Source organism: Emys orbicularis, chromosome 2, assembly GCF_028017835.1.
Source record: "Emys orbicularis isolate rEmyOrb1 chromosome 2, rEmyOrb1.hap1, whole genome shotgun sequence".
NCBI classification, from domain to species: Eukaryota; Metazoa; Chordata; order Testudines; family Emydidae; genus Emys; species Emys orbicularis.
Window position 1 is genome coordinate 146,325,154 of NC_088684.1, and position 27,896 is coordinate 146,353,049.

Genomic DNA, 27,896 nt, shown 5'->3' on the forward strand with positions numbered 1-27,896 from the left:
ACCGGTAAGTCCTTTAAGTTACTTTCACCCCGGGCAGAGGAAACCATAACAGAAGGCCATGAAGCTTGTGAACACCACCAGCCTAAAGCTCCAGCTCCTCCTCTTCCAGCAGGGCCTCATTTTTACGAAACACAACCTGGCTCACATCCTCCATGGCCATTATTTCATCAAGGGAAGACACTACGGTGTCATGTTCCTTCAGCATCTCTGGGTAACGGGATATGGCATGCTCTATCCGCAGAGAACGCCGCACTGGGGTTAAGAATTTCAAGTCTTGCATATCAGACAGTCCCTTCATTCTGCAAAGAGTAGAAGAGAAAGAGCCACTTAGCAGAAGCTTGGCTGGTTGAAGAGTCCCATTGCCCTGGTCTGGTCTCCCACACGTAGACCCTGGACAAAGACACAGCACTATAAAGCAGGAGAGGTTTGGGGAGGATTTCCCCTACTCACAACGAAAGGCCCATGCCCATCTGAAAGGCTACAACATGGATCCCTTCACTGAGGCTTCATTCAGATCAGTCTCCCCCTTAAAAAAAATCACTAGTCAGGGCTACCACAGCTCTGCAGGGCTCATTGTGCTGATGGCCACTCTGCCCACCCCTGTCCACCATCCTGTTAAGGTCTTCCCCACATTTTGCTGACCTAGAAACAAGCAAGACAGACCTCAGGGCTGATGTAGTTGCAGCCATAATCAAGACACTGCAGGATCAACACTCTGCAAAGCTCAGGAGCAAGACAAGAAGCCAAACACCCGCCCCATGACCCCACACACTGATGGCAGAAGCATGGCAGATCTCTTGGCTAGTGACATGCTGGCTGATGGCAACAGGTAGAAAGGTTTGATCACTGGAAGTGAGGAACAATATACAACAGCAGGGATAAGAGCAGCTTGAACTGCAGATTACAGGTTCTTACCTGGGCACGGGGACAACTTGTAACTTGACCAAGGAGACTGGCTTGCTAGTCAAGAACCTTAAACTGGACTGTGGAGTTGCCACAACCTGCTCTCTCATGCCAGAGCAAGAAGTTCTGGGCCCCTGAAGCACCGGCTCTTCAGCTGCATCCTCCATTATATGAGAGCTGACTTCAGCAGAAGGGTGTGCAGAGACCCCTGGAGAGGAAGAAAAAGGGCAGGTCAATTCCAAGTTTTGTGGCCGCAACTTGGCTTAAAGAGGGAAGGAAGGAAGCTGCAAGCTCGAGCAGGGTTACGGTAATGCAACACTTTGGAAGAAGCCGGTTTTCAATCTGTTCTAGCAAACAGTGACTTGCAAAAGAAGAGAACTGGCCGTGGGTCCTTCTCTGGGATGGAGTGAGGCACCGCTAAGGAAGGTTTTTCTGTTTTTAGAAATACTAGGAAGCGGATTTTTGAAAAATTCACCCTGGAAAAAAAAGCACACGTTTAACAGGGATGGAAATTAACCCCCAGAACTGCTTTCCAAGGGATGGGATAAATTCATCAGCACTTGAGTCTTTAAATCCAGATTGGAAATCTTTTCCTACAGAGATATCTTGTAATGCAACCACAAATTATTGGACTTGACAGTGAAATCAAAGGGTGATAATCTCCTGCCTGGATCACAATGGCCCTTTCTGGCCATAACATCTATACAATACGTATCTTCTCTACACTGGAAAGCACTATGGATCTTTGGAGAAATTGATGTATTACAGCAAACACCAAGGAAGTGACAGCTGATTAGCTGAGAGGGGAAATGGAATTTTATTCCAACTGTAACCTCTATTTAACCCAAACAACCTAAAAACAAATGGGAGAAAAGAGTTCTCTATTAAGATTTAGCAACTCTGCCCCATGATTGGAAAGCTCTTAACTCACATCTGAGACCTCCAGAAAAAACAGGTTTGGTGGTTCCAATACTAAGATAACAAACAAGCATGAAAAATATTTAAAAACCTGAGGCCTTCTTTATCTCAAAGCAGCAAAAAGACAGACCTCTATTTATTTTTCCTTGGCAAGTCACCTTTACAGAGCATTTTCAGTTAGTGACTCATTCAGTTATGAGCACTAAGCACATTCATGTCCCTCAGAAAGATGAACAGATTAGAAAGTGGGTGCCTAGATCCAGATATACTGCTGGGGCTGGCTGTTTGATTAGAAGACCAGCAGAGGCTTGAGGGTGGGGTGGGACAAGAGGCATTATCTTTTCTTATCTTCTTGATAATGGTCGTCACTGCTTCTCTCCCCCATTGCATTTGCACTGAGAAACCTGCACTTCATCTCTTAACGATCACAGGAAACTAAATGTACAAGTCCAGGATTCCCAGGCATACCTTTCTGCTGCCCATAGGTGGAGAAAAGCTGAAATCTTTGCTGTCCTGCCCTGTAACGCCTGATCTTGCATCCTTTACCCTTCCACATAGGGCCTATTCCAGCCCCATATGCAAGTACATGTTGCATGGTCAGACTTAAGGGAGCATTGTATTCAACAGACTGTATTGTTAGTTTCTATCCCCTTGCCTATAGCATGACCTTCCATAGGCATTGACTTATTTTTCCTGGTGGGTGCTCCACCTCCACTCCACCCCAAAGCCCTGCCCCACTCCACCCCCTCCCTCGAGGTCCCACCCCCACTCCGACTCTTCCTGCCCCCGCTCCTGAGGCCCCATGCAGCTGCCGAACAGTGGCCCAGCTGAACAGCTGTGGCTGGCAGATGTTGACCACCCCCACTATTTTTTTCCATGGGTGTTGAGCCCTGGAGCACCACGGAGTTGGTGCCTATGCCTGATTCTCTCCTCACTTGTAGCAATGTAAATCAGGAGCAATCCCAATGAAATTAGTGGAGCTACACCGATATAAAATTAATGAACCACAGTTGGTTCACCAGCCTGGGAAGCAGTCTAATGAGGCGCTGTGGTTCACCAGCAGATATAAACCCAATCTGACAAGCCAGAGAAGGCACGTCAGACTGGCAGTGCCAGCAGGAATCTGAAACACATTTCTTGAGTTGAAGAGGGTACTAAGCAGGGGTGAGTCTAGCTGGCATAGCTATACTGGCAGAGGCACTGTAGTGTAAACAAGACCTGCATTAACCATGTTTTTGGGCAGTTAATTTCCCTTGTTTCTTGAGGAAGAGGTGTTAGTGAGGGGGCATGACTGGAGGGCACCTATGGGAGGGGAATGATCTGCTACCAGCTCTGCCCTCCTCCTGGCCCCACCATTCCCCCGGTAGGGCTGGAAGGGCCATGGGAAGAAAGAAGGATGGTAACTGATGGGCTGTGAGGAGCACATCCACCAGCTGGAAGCAGCAAAAAGAATAGCAGGGACCTCCAGGAGCTTCCCTACTTCAGGGAGCTAGTGTAAAGGAAGGGGCTCTGCACAGCCCTCTGCAGTACAGGAGTACTGTTGTATGTGTGGAATGGCCCATTCAGTGGGGTGTGCTCAGATGAATTAGGATGCTCCAAAGAGATGAATAGTCTAACGCAATAGCTTTGGGTGGTGAGTTCCCCTCTACCTCAGTTTCAGTTGTGGAATACCATTGTTCAAGATAATCTCACTATGCATGTCAGTTTTAGAGCAACTGGAATATTATAAGTTTTCTTATGGGGAGGGAGAGGGGGAAACGCCAGTATCTGAGGAACGCCTGACCCAAATTATTCCAAACTTGCACCATTGCCCCTGTTGTGGCATACCTGGATAATCTCATTGTGCATGTGGAATTTAGAGTATTTTGAAAAAGAAGCTCATAATGCAGAGGAAGGACATATATTGGGAACCTCTTGATCAAATGACCTAAATTTGCATCATAAATTCTACCCCAGTCCCTGAATAGCTTTTTAATTATTGCTTCCCCAAAATGGAAATGGGTGGTGGAAATTATCCACAATTGATCCCGAGAGAGTAATATCAGGATCAGAGCCATAGTTTGAGCCCCAAGTATGTGTAAAAAAAATCAGAAGTTATAAGAAGTGTAAAATTTGGATGTTACATGAGTATTTCAGTGGGACTGTATCTCACTTACATAACCTCAAAAATCTTGACTACTAAACCAACCCTGTGGCAATTTTCAAAGACAAGATTTTTTTTGAGGGCCAATTTCCCTGAATCAGTTTTCTCTTACCCTAACCTATTCTGTTGTGCTCCCAGCACTCTGTTCTATATGTACTTGCAACGGTGGAAAGGGAGAAATTTTCACACCCAGATCCAGTCTTTCAGCCCCACAAAAAGTCAGCAGTTACCCTGAATTTGGGGAATTAGGATTGCAAAGGCTAATTTCATTTTTAAGGGTGATCTGTAAAGGGGCAATAACTGAGACTGTGCCTTCATTTGTTTTTCTTCTGATGTGTAAAGAAGGCATGAAGATTTGGGGGCCTAGGTGGTTTTTGTTGTTTGCATGTTTGTTTTGGGGAGGGAAGATACTTTTATGTTGCCTCCTTTTATGTTAAAGATCCAGGCCCTGCCTAGCCTAGGGGACTCATGCTTTGTCTAGACTAGAGTTGGTGGTCCTGTTATAATTTGAGCTAATTGATCCCAAATGCTAATTGTGTTGAAAACTGAGGTTCCTCACAAATGTTTGTTTTGGGGCACAAAGTTTTGTGGTTTGCCTGAGGCATGTCCTGATACTTAACAAGCAATTGGCAATCTGACTGTAAATGCTAATCAATTACAAAAGAAGGACAAATGCTAGTCCAGACAAAGCCTATGATACCAGGAGAACTAGTGAAATGATATCATTCACAAGAGTCAAAAGACAGAAAATTGAGCAAAGGAGAGGGGAAGGGATTTTAAAATCACATTTTGAAAAACTGTTTTGTCTGATTTTGTTAACACCTATTTAACTTCAGTGCCAAATGAGTATTTTGGATAAAGAATGCATGGGTGCAAGGGAGGATGAGAGAGACAAATTTGTCCCTAGATTTTTACTATCCTGGGGGGGCCAGGACAGTTCCCCCCCCAAATGGTACCCCTGAGGACAGACACTTCCCCACCTAGGCAGAGCAGAGCAGCTCGGCACTGGCAGAAATGGGGGAAGGCAGCGACAGTGACTCTGCAGGCCCTCCCACCCCCAAACTGTGCCCATGGTGGACTCCCCTCCCCCTCACCTGACACTGCAGCACCCCCACTCCAGCCAGGCTCCCTCTGCCTGAAACAGGACTCACCTAGTGCTGCCTGCAGTTGGAGCTGGAGCTTACCCAGGAGATCTAGGTAGGCGGCAGGGCGACCCAGGTGAGCAGGGTCTCACCGCTGCTGATCAGGCTGGGCTTCTGCTGAGCAGAGGGAGCCCTGCATTCCCCCCTCGCCCACCCCAACCCTGGCTGGAGCAGCTCCCTGAGGCTGCTGGAGGAGGGCCCCCCCCCCCACTGAGGGCTGAAGCAGGGTTGGGTCAGCCTCTGCTGCAGCAAGCCCAGGAGCTACAAAAGTTGAACAGCTCATAGCAGCTGTCTACTAACTGGATGGTGGGGGTGGGGCTGCCTAGGAATTACTGATCCCTGGCAATAGAGCACCCACGGAGTCCGCGCCTATGTGACTTACATTTTCAAGACTTAACAAGCTAGCCTGGCTTTCAGGGGGTAGGGGGGTTGCTCAGTGCCTATGAAAGTCAGAGCACTTTGGTGCCCAAAATTAGGCACCCAGGTCAGAAAGCGGTGACCCTTATCCTCCACTCCTAAGGAAACATCATCCCTCTTCAGAGGACCTTTTCCCATTCATGCGTTCTTCCAGTTTCACCCAGCTAACCATTTGCTCAGCCTTGTCAAGGCTTAAGTTCCATTTAGTACATGTTACCTTGGTATACGTTGTCTGTATTTTTCAAAAACTCAACAACAACTTCTCTCAGCTCCTGGATTGGCTGCAGGAAAAACAATTGAGAACTTTAAGGTCAGAGCACACTTGACTCAGGAAAATGTGAGTATCCGAACCAAGACTTTGGGTCCCAAAGAGTGTAGTGTGTTCGGAACTCACTATTCCATTAAATCACAACTCATCTCCCCACACCAGGCAGCCAAACCAAGGTGAATCAATGATAAAGAGGAGGGGAAATATTTGTAAGCAGACTGAAGTCTGTTCTTGAACAAGCAAGCAGAGGATTGCTAGATGCTGTCAGCAAGAAGAGAAACATTCCACCCCCTCCACACTTGGTCTGTGTCCTTACAGTTCTGGTGTCCACAGTATGTTCCTGTCTTCTGGGGAAGCCTGTCACACACCTCAATGTCAGACTTTCTAAAATAAAGATTAACTGCCACCATCCCATGCTCCTGAGAGGACTACAAGCCAGGGTCTGCAGGGACACAGGGTGGAAACGGGCTGGGCTTGAGTAGATGGAATATGACAAGAAATAGTACAAGTGCATAAGAGACCTACATATTATGGCTGCAAATTGACAGCTGTGCAGAGTCTGCCCATAACTCCTCCCACAGCCCCTCCCACCAAACTATGCTGCCTTCATCAAGCCACGGCAACTTCCAAACTCTGGTTGAAAGGAAAACTTAACATTGCCCTCCTTCCTACACTGTGATGGGGAGCAGGTGTCTCAGTAACTCCTGTGTGTTTGGAGAAAGGAACACGATTATACAGTTGACCAACCATCCTCACCTAAAATTAGGGCTAGAAGTGTAGCCATTTCAGTATGTCTATTCACCCCCATATAAGCAGCTTTAAAGAGACATTCAACTAATATGTTTAGCCACAAACACACACCCTCTAGCCAAATCTGGCTATTGAGCTCCAGAAAATTTGTTTAGCTTATTGGAGAGGATGGGTCACCATCGCTGTTTTCCCCAGCCTCCTGGGACAGGAAATATCTGAATGAGGTTTGCTGATGTCGAGGCCACCAGAACTAGCTGGGACATTTGCGAATTCAGAGGAAGTTCCGATGAGAAGTTTGTGGAGCAATCACTCACCGCAGCACCAGCACAAACCGCTGCTTCATACAACCCAGTCATGTCAATGGTGCCATTACGAGCCAGCAGCTTTGCCTTGCAGATCCAGAACTTGGCAAACTTCTCTGCCTCTGGGATACTGGACAGTGTGGTGAAGAGCTCCTCTGAAGGAAAACCCTGCAAAAACAGCCATATCAGGAAGAGAAGTGCAGGTTAGAATGGAGGAAAACCACCGACAAGGTTAACGGTTAACATCCCTCAAGGAGAGGAAGGATGGTCTTCTATTTGAGGCACCTGACTGGAACTCAGTTAAATACCCAGTTCTGACATATATTTACTGTGGTGACTTTGGGCAAATCATTCACTTTCTCTGTGCCTCAGTTTCTCATCAGGAAAATGATGATAATGTTGTGACAGAGGCCTATTGGTGGTTCACAGCTGTGTGTTAACAACTCATTAGGTCTGACATACTCACTACACCTAATACACTGTTGTCAGGATATATACCCCAAAAGTGTCATGTAATATGTCATTAAAAAACTAACAACTTACTAATCATTAATATTCTTGAATGCTGTATGTATGCTCAACCCACAAAGGATTATACAGATGTGCTGGAATTATGATTAAAATGTATTTAAACCAGACAGGTATGGGGGAGTTGATAAACAGGTATTTTCCAGACAAAGGAATGCAGTTCCGCCTGCTTGAATGTGTCTGCTATGTAAATTAAGCAAGGTGTGACAAAGGACAAAGAAAAGCATCAAAAATAACAGGAGTACTTGTGGCACCTTAGAGACTAACAAATTTATTTATTTAAAGAAAAGCATATTTGCATGCCAGGCAATCAAAGCCATCAGCAGAGCAAGTGGAGGAAAAAGTGATCACTTAATCTCACGGGGGATGGAGACTGTGCCCCCAGGAAACCTTCCTGCCTCTTGAAGTTTGAGAGAGAGACTTTTCAAATGTTTACTGGACTATAGAGAAAAGGGCAGAGAATCCTAAAGTTATCCTTCACCTGAGGAGGCAAGGAAAACAAGCACCTTGGACTCTGTGGGGATTCTGAGTAAGAGCTAGTCAACCATTGCTGGAAAAGAAAGATCGTTCAAGGTAGTCCTCACCAAAGACTGTAGCTTGTTAAATTAGATTTTACGTCATTAGAAAGCATATTTTTACATTTGTTTGTAATCCTTTCTATCTTTATTCCTTATACCTGCTATCACTTAATCCTATGTCCTTTTGTTAAATAAACTTGTTTTACTTTTACTATAAACCAGTTCAGTGCTTTGATTTAAATGTCTGTCAAATCCCAGTTAAATTAATGAGTTGTAGTGTATTGTCTCTTTAAAAGGAGCAACAAACTTAACCGCTGCAAGTGCTCCAGGAGAGGGCTGGACACTGCAGGGAGACAGCTTTGGGGAAATTCGGGACTGGGAGAATGTTGGTCACTGGATGGTGGAAGGCAGGATGTGACCTGCACGATTGTGTGTGGGCTGTTGGTGTCAGAGCTGTGAGCCACAGCAGCATAACATTTAAGGCACCTAGGGTTGCGGGGCAGGCAGTGACACAATCTCTTCCTGGTCTGGGTTGAACCCCAAAGTGTCACAGATGTATCCCAGGGGTGTTGCGATGATACCACAGTATCAGCCCAAAAACTAAATGTAATGGGGTCTATATAAATACCTATACAGATCATGTAAAGTCACTTGGCATTTCCAGCAATGAAATTCAACAACAGTAAGGTTCTTCAAGAATGTACAACTTTAGACACAAGTTAAGGTATGATGCTGGACTTGGAAGTTTCTGGGACCAAATGCACTGTGAGCAGCAAGAAAAAAATTGTGACAAGATATTTTAAATCATGGGTAACACTCATATCAATTATTTTGTCATCTATTAATGATGTAAAATTCCCATTTTAGCACAGATTTCAGTGCTGCTCTGCTGCGTAACTTAAATCTCCACAGTATCCCAATTATATCTCTTACTGCAGTGGGCTATGGAATCCTTCAAGGAAAGCTGAGCAACAGATTTTCATCCAATCTTAAGTATCACATTAATATTTCATTGGTAGGATAGAAACTGGCTCAGTATGGACACTAATACTGCCTCCAAGATCATGGATACTGCAATTTTGCCTTAGATCTGTACTGGCAGTTTGCTCCAACCCAGATGGCTACACCTAATTTAGGTGTCAAAGAGCAAATTGCAATGGTCCTCATCTTGACTACAGAGGCACTGCAGAATGGGTTTGCTTGATAAGAACTATAAGAACGGCCAGACTGATGGTCCGTCTAGCCCAGTATCCTGTCTTTCGACAGTGGTCAATGCCAGATGCGTCACAGGGAATGAATAGAACAGGGCAACTATCAAGCGATCCATTCCGTTATCCAGTGGCAGCATCTGGCAGGCCAGATCCAAGCAGTAAGGCCACTGAGCACAAAGAATGCTGCATGCTGGGGCAGGCAGTCTTCACAAACCATGCCCCTGTATTACAAGTTAGAGTTGCCTCAAGCTACCTCTGCCTAACAGTCTCCCAAAACACATTAAGAGGAGCAGGTTGTTAAAGCCACTCCTGCTCGGTCCTCACCTTCTCAGCAAGTTCCAGACACTCTGCCAACATGCCATTGATCTTGTCTGTCACGCAGAGCTGCTTTCTCTTCTCCTCCTTCTCCATGCCGTTCCAGAAGGACAGGTTCATCATCTCCTTGGTTGGCTTTTTAGCAGGCAGTGTCATGGGTGGACGTTTATACGATTTCCCTTTGGATGCCAACCACTGCTCCAGTTGCTTCCTATCAAAGGGCAAAGAGATCGTTAGGCCATCAACATCAGATTACAAGTTCTAATCTATCCCCTGGGCTACAGCTCTGATCTTTGTTTTAGTCATATGTCGAGTCCACTGTGTTGCTCATAAAGAGCTAATAGATAATAAGTAAGACAAACATTCCAAGATCTATTGAAGGCTAGGAAAGAACCCTCTTTTTTAAAATTAAAGAGTCAGTTGCACCTCTTCTTTCCTACTCAATGATATGGTGAGGTCACTGGCGTTTCCAGTCAGACCATAGCTACAGTGCTTGACTGATTTATAAATAAGTTACTACATTTTGAATACAGACTTCTGCTGATTCAGCATTAAACCAAAGCCATACGCTTCAACACTTGTCCTATGCTATGGGAAATTTCAGAGAACCCATCTTGCTGCATCTGAATTTACAATCCCCTTCTATCGAAAGTGCATCATTAGCACAATCTCATTGCACTCTCAGGCCCACTGCAAAGTGAAAATGACCCTATTCTAGCAAGTTTCACTTTACTGTTTTTGCTGGGGGTAAGTAGAGGGGAGGGGTAAGATATGCACAGGAGAAAGGGAATTGCAGAAAGGGTAGGAAGAGCTCCAAGTTTAGCAGAGACCTACTTGCCAGGTTGATATGAAAGAAGCTACCCAGTGAGTTCCAGAGACAACACTCTGATGGGAGGAGAAAGGAGCCCAGAGTGCCTCCCTTCCCCTTCTCCTTACCCTTGAATTTCAGGAGGACCCAGTCTCCATTCTTGATCAGGTACATTTTTGAAGCTCAGACTAGAAGATATGATGACCTGGCAGTTTTAGGCCCTACTAATGGGCAGCTCTAAGCAAACCCATCCAGTTTAAAATTATTATATTCAGGACCAAATGTGTTAATTCAGAAGATCTTTCAGGTACTTTCAAATACATTAGAAGGTTTAGATTCTGTGCTTTCCAAGGAGCCCAGACAGCAGCTTGAAATGAGGATGAGAGAGAGTAATTCAATATGCAACAAAGTTGTAGGGTTTTTCTGGAGGCAAGGAGCAGTGATTTTAGTAAAAGAATGGGCCCACCACCCAAAATGATTGCTTTTTGAAGCAGCCTGTTTGTGTAGTCTGCAGGACAGAGGGAAAAAGTAAGGTCCTTTACCTTTCAAATGTTCTGGTCAGAAACAGGCCAGAGCTTGATTGTAACCTGGATGGTGAGGCAGACTCATGCCTTAGAAATCTCATCTATTTCTCATCCATGTGTTTTTTCAGTCTCTGGACATTAATACCAGTCAGAATGTAGAACACCTCAGTAGCCCCAAACTACTAAAAAGGACAGACTATTACTAACAGAACTTCCAAGTCAATTTAAGAAGATATTCCATCTCCTTTCAGGTTGACATAGTCCTGAATAGATCTGGTAAACTATTTTTGAAGGAATAGAACACCTATTGAAATGTTACAGATATCTTGGTGCAGCTTAGCAGCATGTCTACTTGGCACTAGGTAATAAACATTTCACTTCCCCAGACTGGATCTGTCCATATCCCAGACAATAGGATTTACCCTAGCCTGCTTTCAGCAGATGACATCAAACAATGCACTGAATACAATTCAAAGAGCTGCATTTCCTGCATATGTTTTAGATATTGCTTGTTGGATGGGAAATACTGAGCCCTTATCTCTTATTCACAGCGTTGTTTAGAAGGGTACTGACAGAATACTGCAGTTTAATACATATCCAAATTTTGGACGCAATCTGGTGGGAAGCATCCATCTGTGAGGTGGAAGAACACTGGGATCCTGGTGAACAAGTGAACCTCGAGCATCTCACTCTGCCTCAGGATGGCTGTATTTAATTTAGCAATAAGCAAGCTTTCCCTTGAAGGGATACTTCCTTCAAGAGGTATCAGTAGCTGAATTAGACACAGCTACTGCACCAGTGGGGTAAGGGAGGAGGTAGAAGCCCAGCCAGGGCATTTGACCCCCTCATGGAGAGGAAGGCAGCAGAAAGGTAAAGCAGAGCCCTTGCCACCATGAGGCAGGAGCTCATCTCCTGTGGGTTGACTCTGAAGAGGCATTACCTCCTGTCTCTCCAGGAAGACAACTTGTCTTGGTGAACGGGTGAGGAAACAGGTTAGCTGCCATGTTCAGGGTTACAGGCAGGAGGGAAAAGAGGAGAGAACCAGAAAGGAAGTTACTTACTTGCGATTCTCAGCAGCTGGGGTCTTGGGATCCTGATTACCCAGAACCTCTTTCACTCTTAACAGCTCTCGCTTGGGTGTTTCTCTCATATTCCTAAGCATGCCAACACTGGCTTGGTCTCTGGACATGCATGTGCTTGCAGTACAGTTTCTGGGGAGAGTGCTTTTGGATTTTGTATCACAAGTCTGAGAAGCTTTCTTCAAGTCTTTAATGCCCTGCTTCCCTTTTGTTGCATTCATTTGCCAGTTTGCTGTGCCACTTGTTTTTGAATTGGGTCTCTCTGACATGGGTTTTGATTTTGCTTTCAGTTCCATCACAGAGGGCCTCTTGGAGACATGAGAATTTATGGGAGACCTTGTCAGTTTCAGATCTTGTCCAGCTCTAACCTGTTGTTTGGACCTTCCAACTTCCAGAGCGCCAGGAGTTTTACATGTTCTTGAGTGCTTCACATATTGCTTTTGTGTGGGCTGTCTTGCAAGACCAAGCATTCCAACTGCCTGTAATTTCACTGTGTTTTGCCTCATAACACTGGGATGTAGACACTGTTTTTCTGAACCTGATTTCTTGGATAGCCGAGTACTAGAAACAGTAAATATCTGGTAAGGAGGCACTGACCCCCGGGCTTTGCTGCTGGGTTTTTGAGGACACATGACTTTACAGCTAGGTGGAGATTTTGCTAGTTTATTCCAAATTAGTTCCTTACTGGTCTGACAGGCAGTAACTCTGTCTTTCAGACCCACATTGTTCCTTGGAGCTGTGCCCAAGGAATGCCTGTGAACCAAACCTCTTTTGCTCTCTGGCTTGTTTAAACCAGTCCTAGATTGTACTCCGATGTCCAGTCCAGACTCTGTCCTGTTCTCAGAAGATTCTAGAACAGTTTTACTAGGAAGATTTACTTTATCACAGTCTACCATTTCTTGCAAATTCTCAGTTACTGAGTGGTGCTCCCCACACTGGGGATCATTTCCAGTCTGGGTCAACATTACAGCCCTTTGATCTGTGACTGACCCCAGATTTTCAGATTTCACAGTCTCTTGTATTTGATTTAACTGATGACAGGTAGATGATGATGCCATTCTGTTCAGTTGCACACAATGGCTTTTGTTTGGTAGAAGGTTGGCAGGTGGCCCTGTCCTCTTTCCCAGAAGGTTGGGAGGTATACTCTTTGGCCTCTGGGACCCAGGGGCATTTGAGGACCTGTGCTGAAGAGCACGACGTGCACTTCTTGTGTTTTTGACAGCAGGTGCATGATCCTTCGGTATGCATTTGGACACTTTTGAGAGAACATCCTTCTGGGGCTGGACAACCTGAGGAGAGAGAAGATAAACATCAGTCTTAAAAATAAGAGAAATGAACAGAATCCACCACCAGATTCTAAATTAGACCAGGAGTTCATACTTCATATACATTTGAGAGAGAGAATCAAAAAAAGAAAAAGAAAAAGAAAACTAGGACTGGAAGGGACCTCGAGAGGTCATCGAGTCCAGTCCCCTGCCCTCATGGCAGGACCAAATACTGTCTAGACCATCCCTGATAGACATTTATCTAACCTACTCTTAAATATCTCCAGAGATGGAGATTCCACAACCTCCCTAGGCAATTTATTCCAGTGTTTAACCACCCTGACAGTTAGGAACTTTTTCCTAATGTCCAACCTAAACCTCCCTTGCTGCAGTTTAAGCCCATTGCTTCTTGTTCTATCATTAGAGAACAAGGTGAACAAGTTTTCTCCCTCCTCCTCATGACACCCTTTTAGATACCCGAAAACTGCTATCATGTCCCCCTCTCAGTCTTCTCTTTTCCAAACTAAACAAACCCAATTCTTTCAGCCTTCCTTCATAGGTCATGTTCTCAAGACCTTTAATCATTCTTGTTGCTCTTCTCTGGACCCTCTCCAATTTCTCCACATCTTTCTTGAAATGCGGTGCCCATACTGGACACAATACTCCAGTTGAGGCCTAACCAGCGCAGAGTAGAGCGGAAGAATGACTTCTCGTGTCTTGCTCACAACACACCTGTTAATACATCCCAGAATCACGTTTGCTTTTTTTGCAACAGCATCACACTGTTGACTCATTTAGCTTGTGGTCCACTATAATCCCTAGATCCCTTTCTGCCGTACTCCTTCCTAGACAGTCTCTTCCCATTCTGTATGTGTGAAACTGATTTTTCCTTCCTAAGTGGAGCACTTTGCATTTGTCTTTGTTAAACTTCATCCTGTTTACCTCAGACCATTTCTCCAATTTGTCTAGATCATTTTGAATTATGACCCTGTCCTCCAAAGCAGTTGTAATCCCTCCCAGTTTGATATAATCTGCAAACTTAATAAGCGTACTTTCTATGCCAATATCTAAGTCATTAATGAAGATATTGAACAGAGACGGTCCCAAAACAGACCCCTGCGGAACCGCACTCGTTATGCCTTTCCAGCAGGATTGGAAACCATTAATAACAACTCTCTGAGTACAGTTATCCAGCCAGTTATGCACCCACCTTATAGTAGCCCTATCTAAATTGTATTTACCTAGTTTATCGATAAGAATATCATGCGAGACCGTATCAAATGCCTTACTAAAGTCTAGGTATACCACATCCACAGCTTCTCCCTTATCCACAAGACTCGTTATCCTATCAAAGAAAGCTATCAGATTGGTTTTACATGATTTGTTCTTTACAAATCCATGCTGGCTATTCCCTATCACCTTACCACCTTCCCTATCACCTTACCACCTTCTTGTTTGCAATCACTTGGGCCCTCTTTCCACACCCATTCTCAATCGCAGAGGCCCTGTGGTAGCTGTCTACATGAAAGAGTAATGGACACAGCTGTCCTGAAGTTTTCAATATCAGAGGCAACATGCATGGACCTCTCCATAAGGTGCATCCTGAGATGAGACTCAACTTTTGAGTGCACTTAGAGAAGTCTGTGATGTGCCCATCTTCTAAGCAAATGAGGCACTGAGTGTGGCAACATCATTAAGAGGCACAAGAGCCTTGCAAACAGGGTAGCTCTTAAAGCTTGGAGATTTATGCATTGTACGAGTATTATCCCAATACATACATGAGCCATTCCAATGGGTACTGCTGACCAAAAGTCTCCATCTCAAGTGCACTAGGCATGCACATACCAACAGTGGAATATATATGTTGACAATCACTCAAAGGAGAACAAAAAACATTTAAAAATAGTAATTGAAGGTGGTTGAGTTTGGTTTGGATGTAGTACACACTTTCAGTTCTGAACTTCTGTGCAGCGTTGCTACCCTGGTAGACAGCTGGTGTTTCACCCCAGAGATAACTATTTTAGTAGTGGCTGAAACATCAAGCATATTGGCATGTTTCAAAGTCTGCATTTAATGCTTAGTGACTAGAGGTCTTCAGCATTTTTAATATATTTAGTAATAAAAGATTTGTATTTAATTGCCTCCTATGCCAAGCTAGCTAGCACTCCATTGACACCAATCTCTTTAGGGCAAGGAACCCATTTTATTGTGTCAGGTTTCAGAGTGGTAGCCGTGTTAGTCTGTATCAGCAAAGACAACCGGGAGTCCTTGTGGTACCTTAGAGACTAACACATTTATTTGGACATAAGCTTTCGTGGGCTAAAACCCACTTCATCAGATGCATGGAGTGAAAAATACAGTAAGTATATACAGTATATATATATATATATATATATATATATATATATATATATATATATATTACAGCACATGAAAAGATGGGAGTTGCCTTACCAAGGGGGAGGGGGGGTGTCAGTGCTAACGAGGCCAATTCAATCAAGATGGACGTCACCCCTTCCCAACAGTTGACAAGAAGGTGTGAGTAACAACAGAGGGAAAATTACTTTTTGTAGTGACCCAGCCACTCCCAGTCTTTATTCAGGCCTAATTTGATGGTGTCCAGTTCGCAAATTAATTCCAGTTCTGCAGTTTCTCATTGAAATCTGTTTTTGAAGTTTTTTTGTTGAAGAATTGCCACTTTTAAGTCTGTTATTGAGTGTCCAGGGAGACTGAAGTGCTCTCCTACTGATTTTTGAATGTTACAATTCTTAATGTCTGATTTGTGTCCATTTATTCTTTTGCATAGAGACTGTCCGGTTTGACCAATGTACATGGCAGAGGGGCATTGCTGGCATATATCACATTGGTAGATGTGCAGGTGAATAAGCCCCTGATGGTGTGGCTCTTATTATGTGTTTCTACAGAGCCCCTAACCATGCCTGGGCTGATTCCAGCATAGAGTACAAAACTAGATCATCATAAGAGAAAGGTCTTTTCTACTTACAGGCCCTGATTTAGAAAGTCGTGGTAACTGTGGATTTGGCTGATTGGTCCGGTCCTTTAAATAGGGTCTATAGAAATCAAACAAAATATCAATGTACCAAACAGGATGTTGAATGAAGGATTAAACACTAGGCAACAATTCAAAAGCAGTTTTAGTGTTAGTAGTTTTTGAGAAGCTTTTTAATAGCAGAAACCAGTTAGTTAACTGTGTGACACTGGCAGACCAGGTGCCAGCTTATGCCAGAGCCCCAGGTCAATTCACTTGTGTATTAGTATAGATCAAAGTGATTGTTAAATGTATGTGTGACGCTCTGTACCCTAAAGCAACACCCTGACACCTCCATATTTACCATGGTGATATGATTATATGTTTTGTACAAAGCATTCCTTGTAAGGTATCATTTTAAAAGTCTTAATCTGTTGAACATTAATATCCTGTGGAACTGTATGTGCTATCATTGTTCGTGGAGTTATGGAGTTTTGCTAAGTGTGTGTTACTGAAAACTGTTGTGAAGTTGGAAACACCCACATCCAGCCTTTCAGGTACAACAATGGAGGAGCCAAGTGTGCTAATGGCCCATTAAAGGGAATACATACTCACAAGGACTGTCCCAGGAACCATATACAATGGAGACTTCTCAGAGATAGCACCTATGGATACTGCTTGCCTCACATCATAGCAAAGGATCTTTCCAGCAAGCTGGAAGAAGCTATAAAAGGGGGAAGTGACATCATCGCTTGTCCTCACTCCCCTCACAACTCAACACCTGGAAACACATCTGTAGAACAAAGACTGAACTGGGGAGGCGGTCCGAGGCTGAAAAGAGGAATCCCACCCCCTGTGTATGAACGAACTATACCATCAGGGTGATACAATGCTTGATTTAAATATTTCTGTAGTTAATAAATCTGTCTTATATTTTACTTAAAACAGTGTGTTTTGGCACGAAGTGCTTGGGAAATCTGTTCAGGAACAAGAGCTGGTGCATGTCCTCTCCACACTGAGGGAATGGGTGGACTGGGTTATAAATGTACACTGGTCAGGCTTCTGACCAGGGCAAGACGGTACAGTTCTGGGGTCCTAGACTGGGGAGCTGTGGGGAATTGGCTGGAGCCTCTTTATTGTTGGTTCATGAGTAGTTAGCAAAAGCATTCATGTATCACAGCTGGGTGTGTCCCTGCCTATGATTTTTTTTTTTAATTGAAGTGAAGATATATTTACCATTGAAATAAACTGACATTGGAAGCCAGGGCATAGGCAGTTGTGAGCCAAATCTAATGCTGCAGCAGCCAGCGTGAATGCTGGACACAAACCCCAGGAAAGGCACAGCACTAACAAGTCCAGGGCAGTTCTCCCTATTTCTCACGAGGATTGGAACAGCCAAGCACGCATGTGGGATGCAGGAGGTGCGAACCACAGCAGCCATGCTAAGCCTGGAGGGTTATTCCATCTCCACTCCTGCACTGGGAGCTGCTGTTTGTTTCTCACCCACGGTACCGGCTCTGGCACATGCGTGTCATAAGTCCATTTAGGGAAGACGCGCTTGTACAGATTCAGCATCACCATGTCCTGGGATTTCAGCTGCCCATCAAAATAACACTTCACGTGATCATGACTCGCTAGCGGCTCTGTGATGTGTCCTTTGCAGCCCCACTTGGTCCTCAGCTCCACCGGCTTAAACCACAGCACATATTCTCTGTTAAAGAACAGCTGCCTTGCTGAAGATTTTGAAAGGGTGACCACTGAGCACCAGCCGCTTGATGATGTGTTAAGTGCAGAGGTTTGCAGTTTGTGACAGCATCACAGTGTGAGAGGGAGCCCAGGTTGGTAATCCAGAGGGCTCAGTGGTACCCCAGTTCCAGGCTGCACCCCGGGGAACCCATCACAGTATGAGAGTGTATTTGGTGTTTAAACTTCATGAGAACTAATGGGACGTTACTTGCATTGTTTTCACTTATCTGTATCCTGTTCTAACGTAGTAGCAAACATTTACATTGTGTATATCCCTGTAACAAAATAACCCATCAAAGGACAGGGACACCTTGTGAAATGCAAAAGAAGAACTTTAACAAAAAAGTACTAATTTCAAAGCAAGTGGTCATTGTGTGAGATGACTGAGGTCAAAGACCTAAAATACATTCCTCGCTCTCTGTCATCAAAGGAAAAGCCCATGTGGGTACTGACACTGTCAGCTTGTTTTCTGTGAGAAGAAGCTATAAGTATGGATTCAAGGAAAGATCCTTCATCTCTGGATTGTTTGAACTATTACAGGGAAGTGTACCAGATGCAAAGCAGAAATCCCCAGAAACAATCTGATTACCCCGAAAAGACATTTGGGAAACTGGCAGTTTATTACATCACTGCCACCATTTGGAATTACAAACTGTGACTTATCTGTCCATATATTTTACCTGCTTTAACCTCTCAATAACTCTTATTTCCTTTTCTTAGCTAATAAAACTTAGTTTACTATAGAATTGACTACCAGCGTTGTCTTGGGTGTATGATATAGAGTACCAGTTGATTTAGGGTAAGTGACTAGTCTCTTGGGACTGGAAGCAACCTAAATGTGATGTAATTTTTGGTGTAAATAACCATTTTATCACAAAGTCCAATATTGTCTGGGTGGCAAGATACACTAGAGAGTCTAAGGCCTGGTCTACGCTTGCAAGTTTTTGCGCTAAAAGTCAGCTTTTTGTGCTGAAACAACAGTGGCATCCACACTGACAAGTCACTTTTTGCGCCAAAACTCCTTAGTTGCAGCTCTGTAATAAAACCACCCTGACAATAGTCATAAGGCTTTTTGCGCCGAGGCTTTAATGCTGTAGTGCCAGTATGAACGCCTTGATTGCTTTTATCACTGCAATTGGCCTCCGGAAGTGTCCCACAATGCCTGCAGTGACCACTCTACTCATTGTTTTGAACTCAGCAGCCCTGCAGGCATGCGTCCCTCCCCTTTCAAAGTTCCTTTCTGATGTTCTGACAGCCTGGGCTGCTGTGCTGCTCTGAGACAAAGTAAATCATTAATGAGGAATGCTCTTGCTATCTCCCACAATAGGAACAGAGGCAGGCAGGCAGGCAGGCAGGCACGTGTGTGTGACAGTGAGAGAGACTGTGCTGTGCAGAGCCATGGAGGGAGGTGGGGGCCGAGGTTGGGGTCTCCCCCTCCCAGTGTCTCAGGACTGGTTACTTCCGGTGGCTGTTTGAATTTATGAGACAGCATGCCGACACTCTCCCCCAACACACACTGTGTCTCCTCCCTGCCCCCCACACTCGCTATCACACACTCTCCCCACCACACTTCAGTTGAAAAGCAGCTGGCAATGGGATTGAGAAACCTACATCATGTGAGGCTGTACCTGCCCCATGAGGCATTGCAAACCCTTCCCAAAGCACCCTACGGCCAGTTGCATAGTGGAATAGCTACCACAGCTGCTCCAGCGACACAAGGAGCTAGTGTGGACACGTAACAGTGCTTTTACTTAAAGCACTTTAATAAAAGTGGTATAACTTTTGGCGCAAAAACTTGCCAACGTAGACATACTGTAAGGCCTGGGTGTGGAACCTCCAGCCCACGGGGCAAATCCAGCCCCCTACTTAATTTCATCTGGCCGGCAGCAAGTCTCCGCGCTGCAGGCTGGAAGCCCTGAGCCTCGGTGCCCCCCCATGGGGCTGGAACTGTGAGCGCTGGCTCGCCCCACTGCAGGGGGAAGCTAGGATGCCAGGCCTGTCGGGCAACTGTCCCTGCGGTCCCTTCTAGGCGCAGGGGTGATCAGGGAAGCTCCGAGTCCATGTGCGCCTACCCCCGCCCGCACCATACAGAGCCGCCTGGCCACATCATAGCCGCTTCCAGGAGTGGCGCGGGGCTAGGGCAGGGAGGGGAGCCCACTGCTCTGCCACCTGAGGTAAGCGGCGCCCAGCCGGAGCCCACACCCCTCACCCCCCCCTGCACCTCAAGCCACTCCCAGAGAATGCATCCCCACCCTGAACCTCCTGCCCCAGCCCTGAGCCCTCTCCCAGACCCCAACCCCTCCCAGAGCCTGCACCCCAATCCCCTACCCCAGCCCGCTCCCTGAACCCCTAATTTCTGGCCCCACCCTGGAGCCTAGGGGGAAGCCCTGAGGGCCCCGCCCCCCCAACAGGTCTGTGTGTGGCCCACGACTGATTTTTCTGTGGGTCAGTGGCTCCCAATAGAAAAAAGGTTCCCCACTCCTGCTCTAAGGGGACTGTTTGTGACTCCATACTAAGACTCGTATAGTGATCCAGGAGTTCACAGTTGTTACTGGCTTGGTGAAATCTAATTATAGAACACACCACCAGTCGGGAGCCACTCCAGACAGCATGACAAACTGCAGTGCAATATTAATAAAGATTAGCAGCTCAACAGGAATTTCTATAGAGATTAAGTTTTGCTTAGTAAGGTGCTCAGATACTACTTGGATGGTGAGAAACAAGGGCCTAGATAGAGAATATATATCTGATCATAACTGTGCACTGACTAAGTGACTGAAAGATTATGGATTTTCTCCCCTCCCTACTAAGCTGTATTTCTGACCTTTAGAAACCGCCAAGCCATGTAGCCCTCTTGAGGCCCTGCACTACCACAGGCAACATATGGATTCAATTTGGCCATTATTTGAAGGGGAGGGAGCCAGTTTTCTAACCCTGGCTCCCAGCCCTTATTCCTCATCACCCCACAAACATATATGAAGTTTTTTTGTTTTGTTTTTTTAAAAAGAGGGCTCGCCTTTGCCATAGTATTAGTACTTGTCAACTGAATATTAGGTCAGAATTAAAGAGTCAAGATCAGAAAGTCTCTAATGCCTCTCCTCTATCACCTCACACTATCTGAGCTATTTGCTTCCTCTCCTTGGGAGCATGACTTCAAATTTATTAGCACCAAATCTCCCCATATCACCTGCAAATTCCCCTGCTCTCCTATATTTTTACTACCTCTCTAATGTTGGTATCAGCCACAAAATGCAATCATTGTGCAATTTACAAACTTCAATTAAAGACAGATAAAGCACTTACACAGAATATAGTTTAAAGTCAACTAGAAATCTAGTCAATTAAAAAAAAAAGTGAATTAAGAACAATTTCAGGTTCCACATCTGCTCCCACCCACACAAATCCATCTGCCAATTTGTGGCTTTGCAACCTCATTTTTTAAAAATGAAATGTTTTTCTGTGAGAGACCCCCACAGAAACAAGGGAAACTGACCAAGGCCTCTGTCCTCCAATAGGATTTCCTTGAGCATAAGAGTCTGTCCTCAGAAATCCTGCTCCAAGATTGGGGCCTAACTGACAACGCATAAGATTTTTTTGTCAAATACACAGGGTGATTAATTTTTCAGTTACAGTAATCTGAGGTCTAACTATAGTCAACATATTCTGACCAGTGTAATTTGAGTCAACTATATCCCTTTAATTGGACAAAAAGACACAAAAAATACCTGAAGAGGCTATAACTAAGAAGAGATGATTCTGTTTTGTGACAGCAACTCTGTGGGGACCACAACTTGAGAACCAGGATACTAAAATATGTTCCTCTTGTCATTATAGGGGCAGCTAAGCACAGGGAAACAGAAATTCTCAGCTAATCATTAACTGAGAATTCTGAAGTTAAGTATTAGCAAGCAAGACAGGATTCAATTAGAAATTTGTTCAAACTCACTTTGTATTTGGACATTTCAGCTTTCCTTTGGTTGCTAAATACTCCTGAAGCTTCTTCTGCCGTTCTTCTGCAACGAAATCACAGTAAAGTACAATATACATTTTTAAAAAAACCATAGGACTTAATATTTCTAACATATTAATGAGAGTGGCTGATTTGTTTTAATTCACATTTAAATTATTTTACCCTAAAACAAATCTCTTGGGCTCCCTTCTCTGCTGACTGCACTAGGTGACACTATTCCTAGAAATATGTCACTGAAATCGATGCACCATAAAACTAGTTCATGTTTGTGGTGTTAATATTAAAGCTAACATCTGAAAGTAAGACTTGAGTTCTAGAAGACATAACAAAGCAAGGTCTCATCTTTCATATGAAGGTTTGTTTTGTTTGGGGTGATTTTGGGAGTACAGGGCAGGATGGTGCTGTGCTGAATCTTTCAAAGGTTGAACTAAAAAGGAGAACTGAGGCTATGGCTACACTACGGACCTTACAGAGGCAAAGGTCTGCGGTGTAGCAGCTCTAATTAAACCACCCCCAATGAGTGGCAGTAGCTATGTCGGCAGGAGACACTCTCCCTCCAACATAGCGCTGTCCATCCCAACGCTTTTGTCGGTGAAACTTATGTCAGCCAGGGGGGTGTTTTTTTTCATACCCCTGACCAACAAAATTTTGCTAACAAAAGTGCTAGTGTAGACAAAGCCTAACATGACGTTTGCTGCCATCACATAGTTCACTCTGCTTGTGTGTTATACCCCTTGCCGCATCTTGTGTCTGTCCTATCTATTTAGATTGTAAGCTTTTGGGGGCAGAAACCTTCTATGACTGTTTGTACAGTGCCTAGCACAATGAGGTTGGCCCCTAGGCACTAGCATAATAAACATGTTAAATAAAATGAGTTAATAAAGATGCTCCCCCCCCCAAAGCAAGTGACGTTTCCCTCTGGTGTTATCCAGACCGGTGATCTGCTAGGTCACTCCAATCCTTGACTCGGGGAGCCAGTCTTACCCTGCTCTGCTGTGAGAACCCCCACTCCTAGGCTGTTCATGCACAGCCTCTGGCATGTAAGCTGCTGCCTGAATTGTGCAATCGAATGACACTAGCCAATATCCCTGGTCCCAGACACAACCTTAGGAACTTCCGTCTTGCAGTGTCCAGTTATGCCCCATGGATGCTGCAAGCTTATATGAGTTCGTCAATTTAACAAAGAAATTGATATGTACCAGGCTTGTTATCCCAAAGGGAGTCTCTAACACACTTCAAACCAAATGTACTGCTTCAGGTAGAATAAACAAACAAATTTATTAACTATGAAAGACTGACTTATAATCATTTAAAATCTAAGCATAACAAGTCAGATTTGGTCAAATGAAATAAAAGCAAAACGCATTCTAAGCTGATCTTAACACTTCCAGTACCCTTACAAACTTAGATGCTTCTCACCACAGCCTGGCTAGTTGCCCTTCAGCCAGGCTCTCCTCTTTGATCAGCGCTTCAGTTGTTTTGTGTGGTGTCTGTACATGTAGGTGGGAGAGAGAGAAAGCATGGCAAATGTCTCTCCCTTTTATCATGTCCTTTCTTCCCTCTTGGCTTTGCCCCCATCCCTTCAGAGTCAGGTGAGCATTACCACATCACAGTCCCAAACTGACCAAAGGAAGGGGGGGGGGGGTGACTCACTCAAGAGTCCAACAGATCCTTTTGTTGCTGCCTAGACCAGCGTCCTTTGTTCCTGTGTGGCTGGGCTGGGTTTGTCCCATACATGCCCTGATGAGGTGTGAACTGTCTCTCTGCTCTTGGAGAGTTTTTGCCCCGGCTTATTTTAAGCCATGAAGACACATTTTCATCCTCATAACTATATACATGAGATTATAACCTATAACATTACTATCACAACAATTACTGTAACATCACTATAACAATGCTCAGTGCATCATGAGCCTTCCGAAGACACCCGACATGACAAACTTTGCATTAGATACCGCACAATCATTTTACAAGGATGAACATGGGGGTGCTTGGTGTTACCCCAAGGTACAAAGCGTCACAGTGAGTCTTGCCTAAAATTTCTTCTCCCTCAGTTATTTAATTTTCATCTTCTTAAGTCACTAACTCTCTAGTAACCAAGAGTCCTCTACTAAAAATGGGCTAGACAAGACCTGATATGTCTAACATTAAAAAGACAACCAGAAAAAATATACAACTCCTAACCTTTATTTATACAAACTAACCAAAAAGAGCACAATTTTCTCTTCTTTGTAGGCTAACGCTTAATTTCAAACTCTTTAGACAAACCTCAGTGAGGACTATTGAACTACAAAGAATACTTCACTAGCCCTGATATAATTTCAACCTTTTCCCTAGTATTTACACAGATTAACACCTTGATCTCAATGTAGCTCACCCCAAGGTTTCAACTCTACCATCTAGCACATTAAAAGAATACACTGCCTTGTACGCACTGGATTTTTAGAACTGTTTAAATCCTAGTCAAGACAAACTCTATGGTTTGGTCTAGATTAGGATTTGGAAAGTGTTAGCTCCCATGTTATACGCTAGCCTCAACCACTGACACACTGGTCCCCAAACAGCCCCACACTTCTCATCACCCACACAGATCTCCTTGGTTTTCCTGACACCTTGCACCAAATGAAGAGAGATGGTCAGAAACTTGCGCATTGATGGAGGAAAACAAAGGCTGAGAAAGTTTGGAACAAAGACTTTCTTCCAGCCTATACAAGCGATATTTCAGGCAAAGAGAACCTTCCTATCAGCCTCCACTCAAACTGCCAAATCTCACCCCAAGGAGCTATCCAGGGTGGCAACCACTTCATAACAGAACCCAGCACCAAGCTCTGCAAAGAATTACCATCGTACCTCACTGAAAAGATCAAACATATTTGGGAAGGCTTCTCTGGATCCACCCTGCCTATACTTGCTAACAAACAGCTCACCTGTATTCCCGAGTTCAGTACATTCACTCATTAAGTAATACAAGACTCCATCAGGGTGTCCAGATCCAAGACCTGTGAATTTGCCCCACACCCTTCCTGGCTAGCAAAAAGGAGCCATGAGCAACTGGTGTCATTCATGACCAAAATAGCCAATGCTTTATTTAGGAAAAGAAGTTCTCTTCCTCCTCCTCTCACTCACACTTACTAGCCTGACCAATGGAAGCAACCCAGATAACCCCTTCAAAATCCTAGGCCTAGTCTATACCTAAAACTAAGTTGACCTAGCTAAATTGTTCAGGGTGGTGAAAAATTTCACACCCTGTACGACCTTGTTAGGTCAACTTAACCTACTATTGCCTCTCAAATGGGTGGATTTACTACAATGACAGAAAACCCCCTTCCGTCACTCTAGTAAGTGTCTATGCTACAGCTGTGCTGCTGTAGTGTAGACATACCCCTACTCTAGATCAGGCCTATGAAATTCTAGAACAAAGGCTTGCAGCCTGGGAGCTATGAACATGTGTCATGGAGTCATAACCACCTTGCTCTTCCCATGTTGCTAATGGGAACAAGAGTTGAGAACCACTGCTCTAGTAACGCATAAGTTCTGTCTTCACTAGACTTTTTGTCTCTTGACTCAAGGTAGTTAACACATTTGTAAAAGCTACTGTGGACGCTCCCCAAATTAAATGTAGAGGTGTGGCTCTCCAGTATGCTCTGAAACTCTGCACATGGAAAGTAAGGGCGCCTTGTCTACACTTGAAATGCAACAGCAGCACAGCCACGGCACTGCAACTGCACCATTGTAGTGCTTCAGTGTAGAGACTACCTACGTCGATGGGAGAGGTTCCCCCATTGGTGTGGGTAATCCAGCTCTATAAGAGGTGGTCTACACCATCTAGCACTATCTACACAGAAACTTGGGTCAGTTTAACTACATCGTTCATGGTGCGGATTTTTAAACACCCCTCAGCGATGTAGCTGGGACAATCTAATTTTCTAGTGTAGGCCAGCCCAAAGATGTTGGTCGTTGAAGTATATAGCTATTTCCATTTGTATTACCATAGTGCCTAGGAACCCCCAGTATCCTGTTGTGCCAAGTGCTGTACAAATAGAACTAAAAAGATAATCCCTGACCCAAAGAATTTACAACCTACGATAAGACTAGAGACAACAGATGATACAGACAGACAGATGGGGCAAAACACAAGGAAACAGAGACGCCCTTAATTTGAGCCCCATAAAATAAAGAGGCAACACCATTCTGGAAAGAATGCCCTAGTGCAGCAGTTTGGGTGCCTGACTGTGAATATAGGGGAAGGTATTACAGTCCCGCACAGCACACACAAATGCTTTTATTGCAAAAAAACAAAAACAAAAAACAACAACAACAGTTTAGTGCTCAGGCCTTTGGCATAAAGGGAATTCAAGGCAGAAACAGAATGAGGCATTAGACTAGAGCAGTGGTTCTCAACCAGGGGTACGTGTACCCAATGGGGATACATTGAGGTCTTCTAGGGAGTACATCAACTCATCTAGCTATTAGCTTAGTTTTACAACAGGCTTCATAAAAAACACTAGCAAAGTCAGTACAAACTAGGGATGTATGTAACGTGTAAAAACAATAACCGTGTAACCGATTAAAATTCTATCAGTTACATGGTTAAGTTTACCCAGGGAACTAGGCGTCCCAGCTGCTAGCCCCATGCCCGGGGTCCTGTAGCCCGGAGAGACCCCGGGTGCACCAGGATGCAGGGCAGCAGCAGGGCTGGCAGCCCAGAGGGACCCTGGGCAGGTGGGGCCAGCAGCCCCAAGCAACCAGAGTTTAACCATTAACAGAAACCAATAAGCATCAAACTTATCAGTTAACCTCCTACATCCCTAGTACAAACTAAAATTTCATATAGACAATGTCTTATTCATATTGCTCTATATTCTATAGACTGAAATGTAAGTAAAATATTTATATTCCAATTGATTTATTTTATAATTATATGGTAAAAATGAGAAAGTCAGCAATTTTTCAGTAATAGTGTGGCTGTGACAGCTTTATATTTTTTGTGTGATTTTGTAAACAAGTAGTTTTTAAGTGAGGTAAAATTTGGGGGTACACAAGACAAATCAAACTTCAGAAAGGGGTACAGTAGTGTGCTGCAGCATCTCCTATACCAGGGGTCTCAAACACACGGCCCGCAGGGTTATTTTCTGTGGCCCGCGAGCTCCTCGCGGCCCCCCTGCCCTCCCCCAGCGTTTACCTAGAGCGGCTCCGGACCGATGCGCACCAGGGGCAGGGCAGGCTTCCTGCCTCCCTCGTTCCCCAGGTTTCGGCAGCTTCCCAGCGCGGGGGCAGGGCAGGCAGGGAGCTTGCCCTGCCCCCGCTGCGGGTCGGGCCAGAGCCCGCCCCCCGAACGCCTCCTACAGGCAAACCCCCTGCCCTGAGCCCCCTGCCCTGAAACCCCTACGGCACCCTGCCCCCCTGCTGCACCCCAGCCCCCTGCCGCACCCCAGCCCCCTGCCCTGAGCTCCCTGCTGCACCCCAACCCCCTGCCCTGAACCCCCACCACACTCCACACCCCTCCTGCACCTCAACCTCCTGCCCTGAGCCCCCTGATCCCCTCCTGCACCCCTCACCCCAACTCCCCCCCGGGGGCAGAGTTGGGGTGGGAATTTCAGGGAAGGGGTTGGAATGGGGGCAGGGAAGGGGTGGGAAGAGGCGGGGCCTCATGGAAGGGGTGGAGTTGGGGCAGCGAGGGGGAGGGGGTGTCAGTAAATGCGGCCCTTGGGCCAATGAACTAGCCCTCATGGTCATTTGAGTTTGAGCCCCCGTCCTATACACACCAAGGGAAGCTGCGTCCCCCCACCCAGCCCCTAACCCCGCCCCCCACTGCCCCCGTCCCGCTCCCCGCACAGGGGATGGGGGTCGGGAGCACAACACCCCGGCGACGAGAGGGCCGCCTGCGCCGCGCAGGACCCTGAGGAAGGTGGGGCTCCTTCCTACCTCGCCCCCGGCCCGGAGCCCCCAACCCAGCCCCACCTCCGAGCCCGCACCCCCAGCCGGGGGGGGGGGGGTCCCACCCCGCACTCACCTTGGGCGGCCGTGGCCCGCGCCCGCTCCATGGCGCCCTCAAGTTCTCCGCCGGAGCCCAGCAAAGCGGCCCTGCCTGTCCCGGCCT

The 27,896-nt window shown here is 45.4% G+C and overlaps 1 protein-coding gene across 1 annotated transcript; it reads right to left on the bottom strand.

Annotated features, from left to right (window-relative positions):
* Positions 1-82: 82 nt before the first annotated feature.
* CKAP2L (cytoskeleton associated protein 2 like) lies at positions 83-27,896 on the bottom strand. The gene is made up of 9 exons (XM_065399462.1): positions 27,810-27,896; positions 21,773-21,839; positions 16,096-16,162; positions 11,809-13,115; positions 9,425-9,626; positions 6,856-7,011; positions 5,741-5,804; positions 916-1,111; positions 83-299 (listed from the first exon to the last, which is right to left on the bottom strand). The coding sequence occupies exons 1-9, from the start codon at positions 27,838-27,840 to the stop codon at positions 83-85; spliced, it is 2,307 nt and encodes a 768-aa protein (XP_065255534.1). The 5' UTR covers positions 27,841-27,896.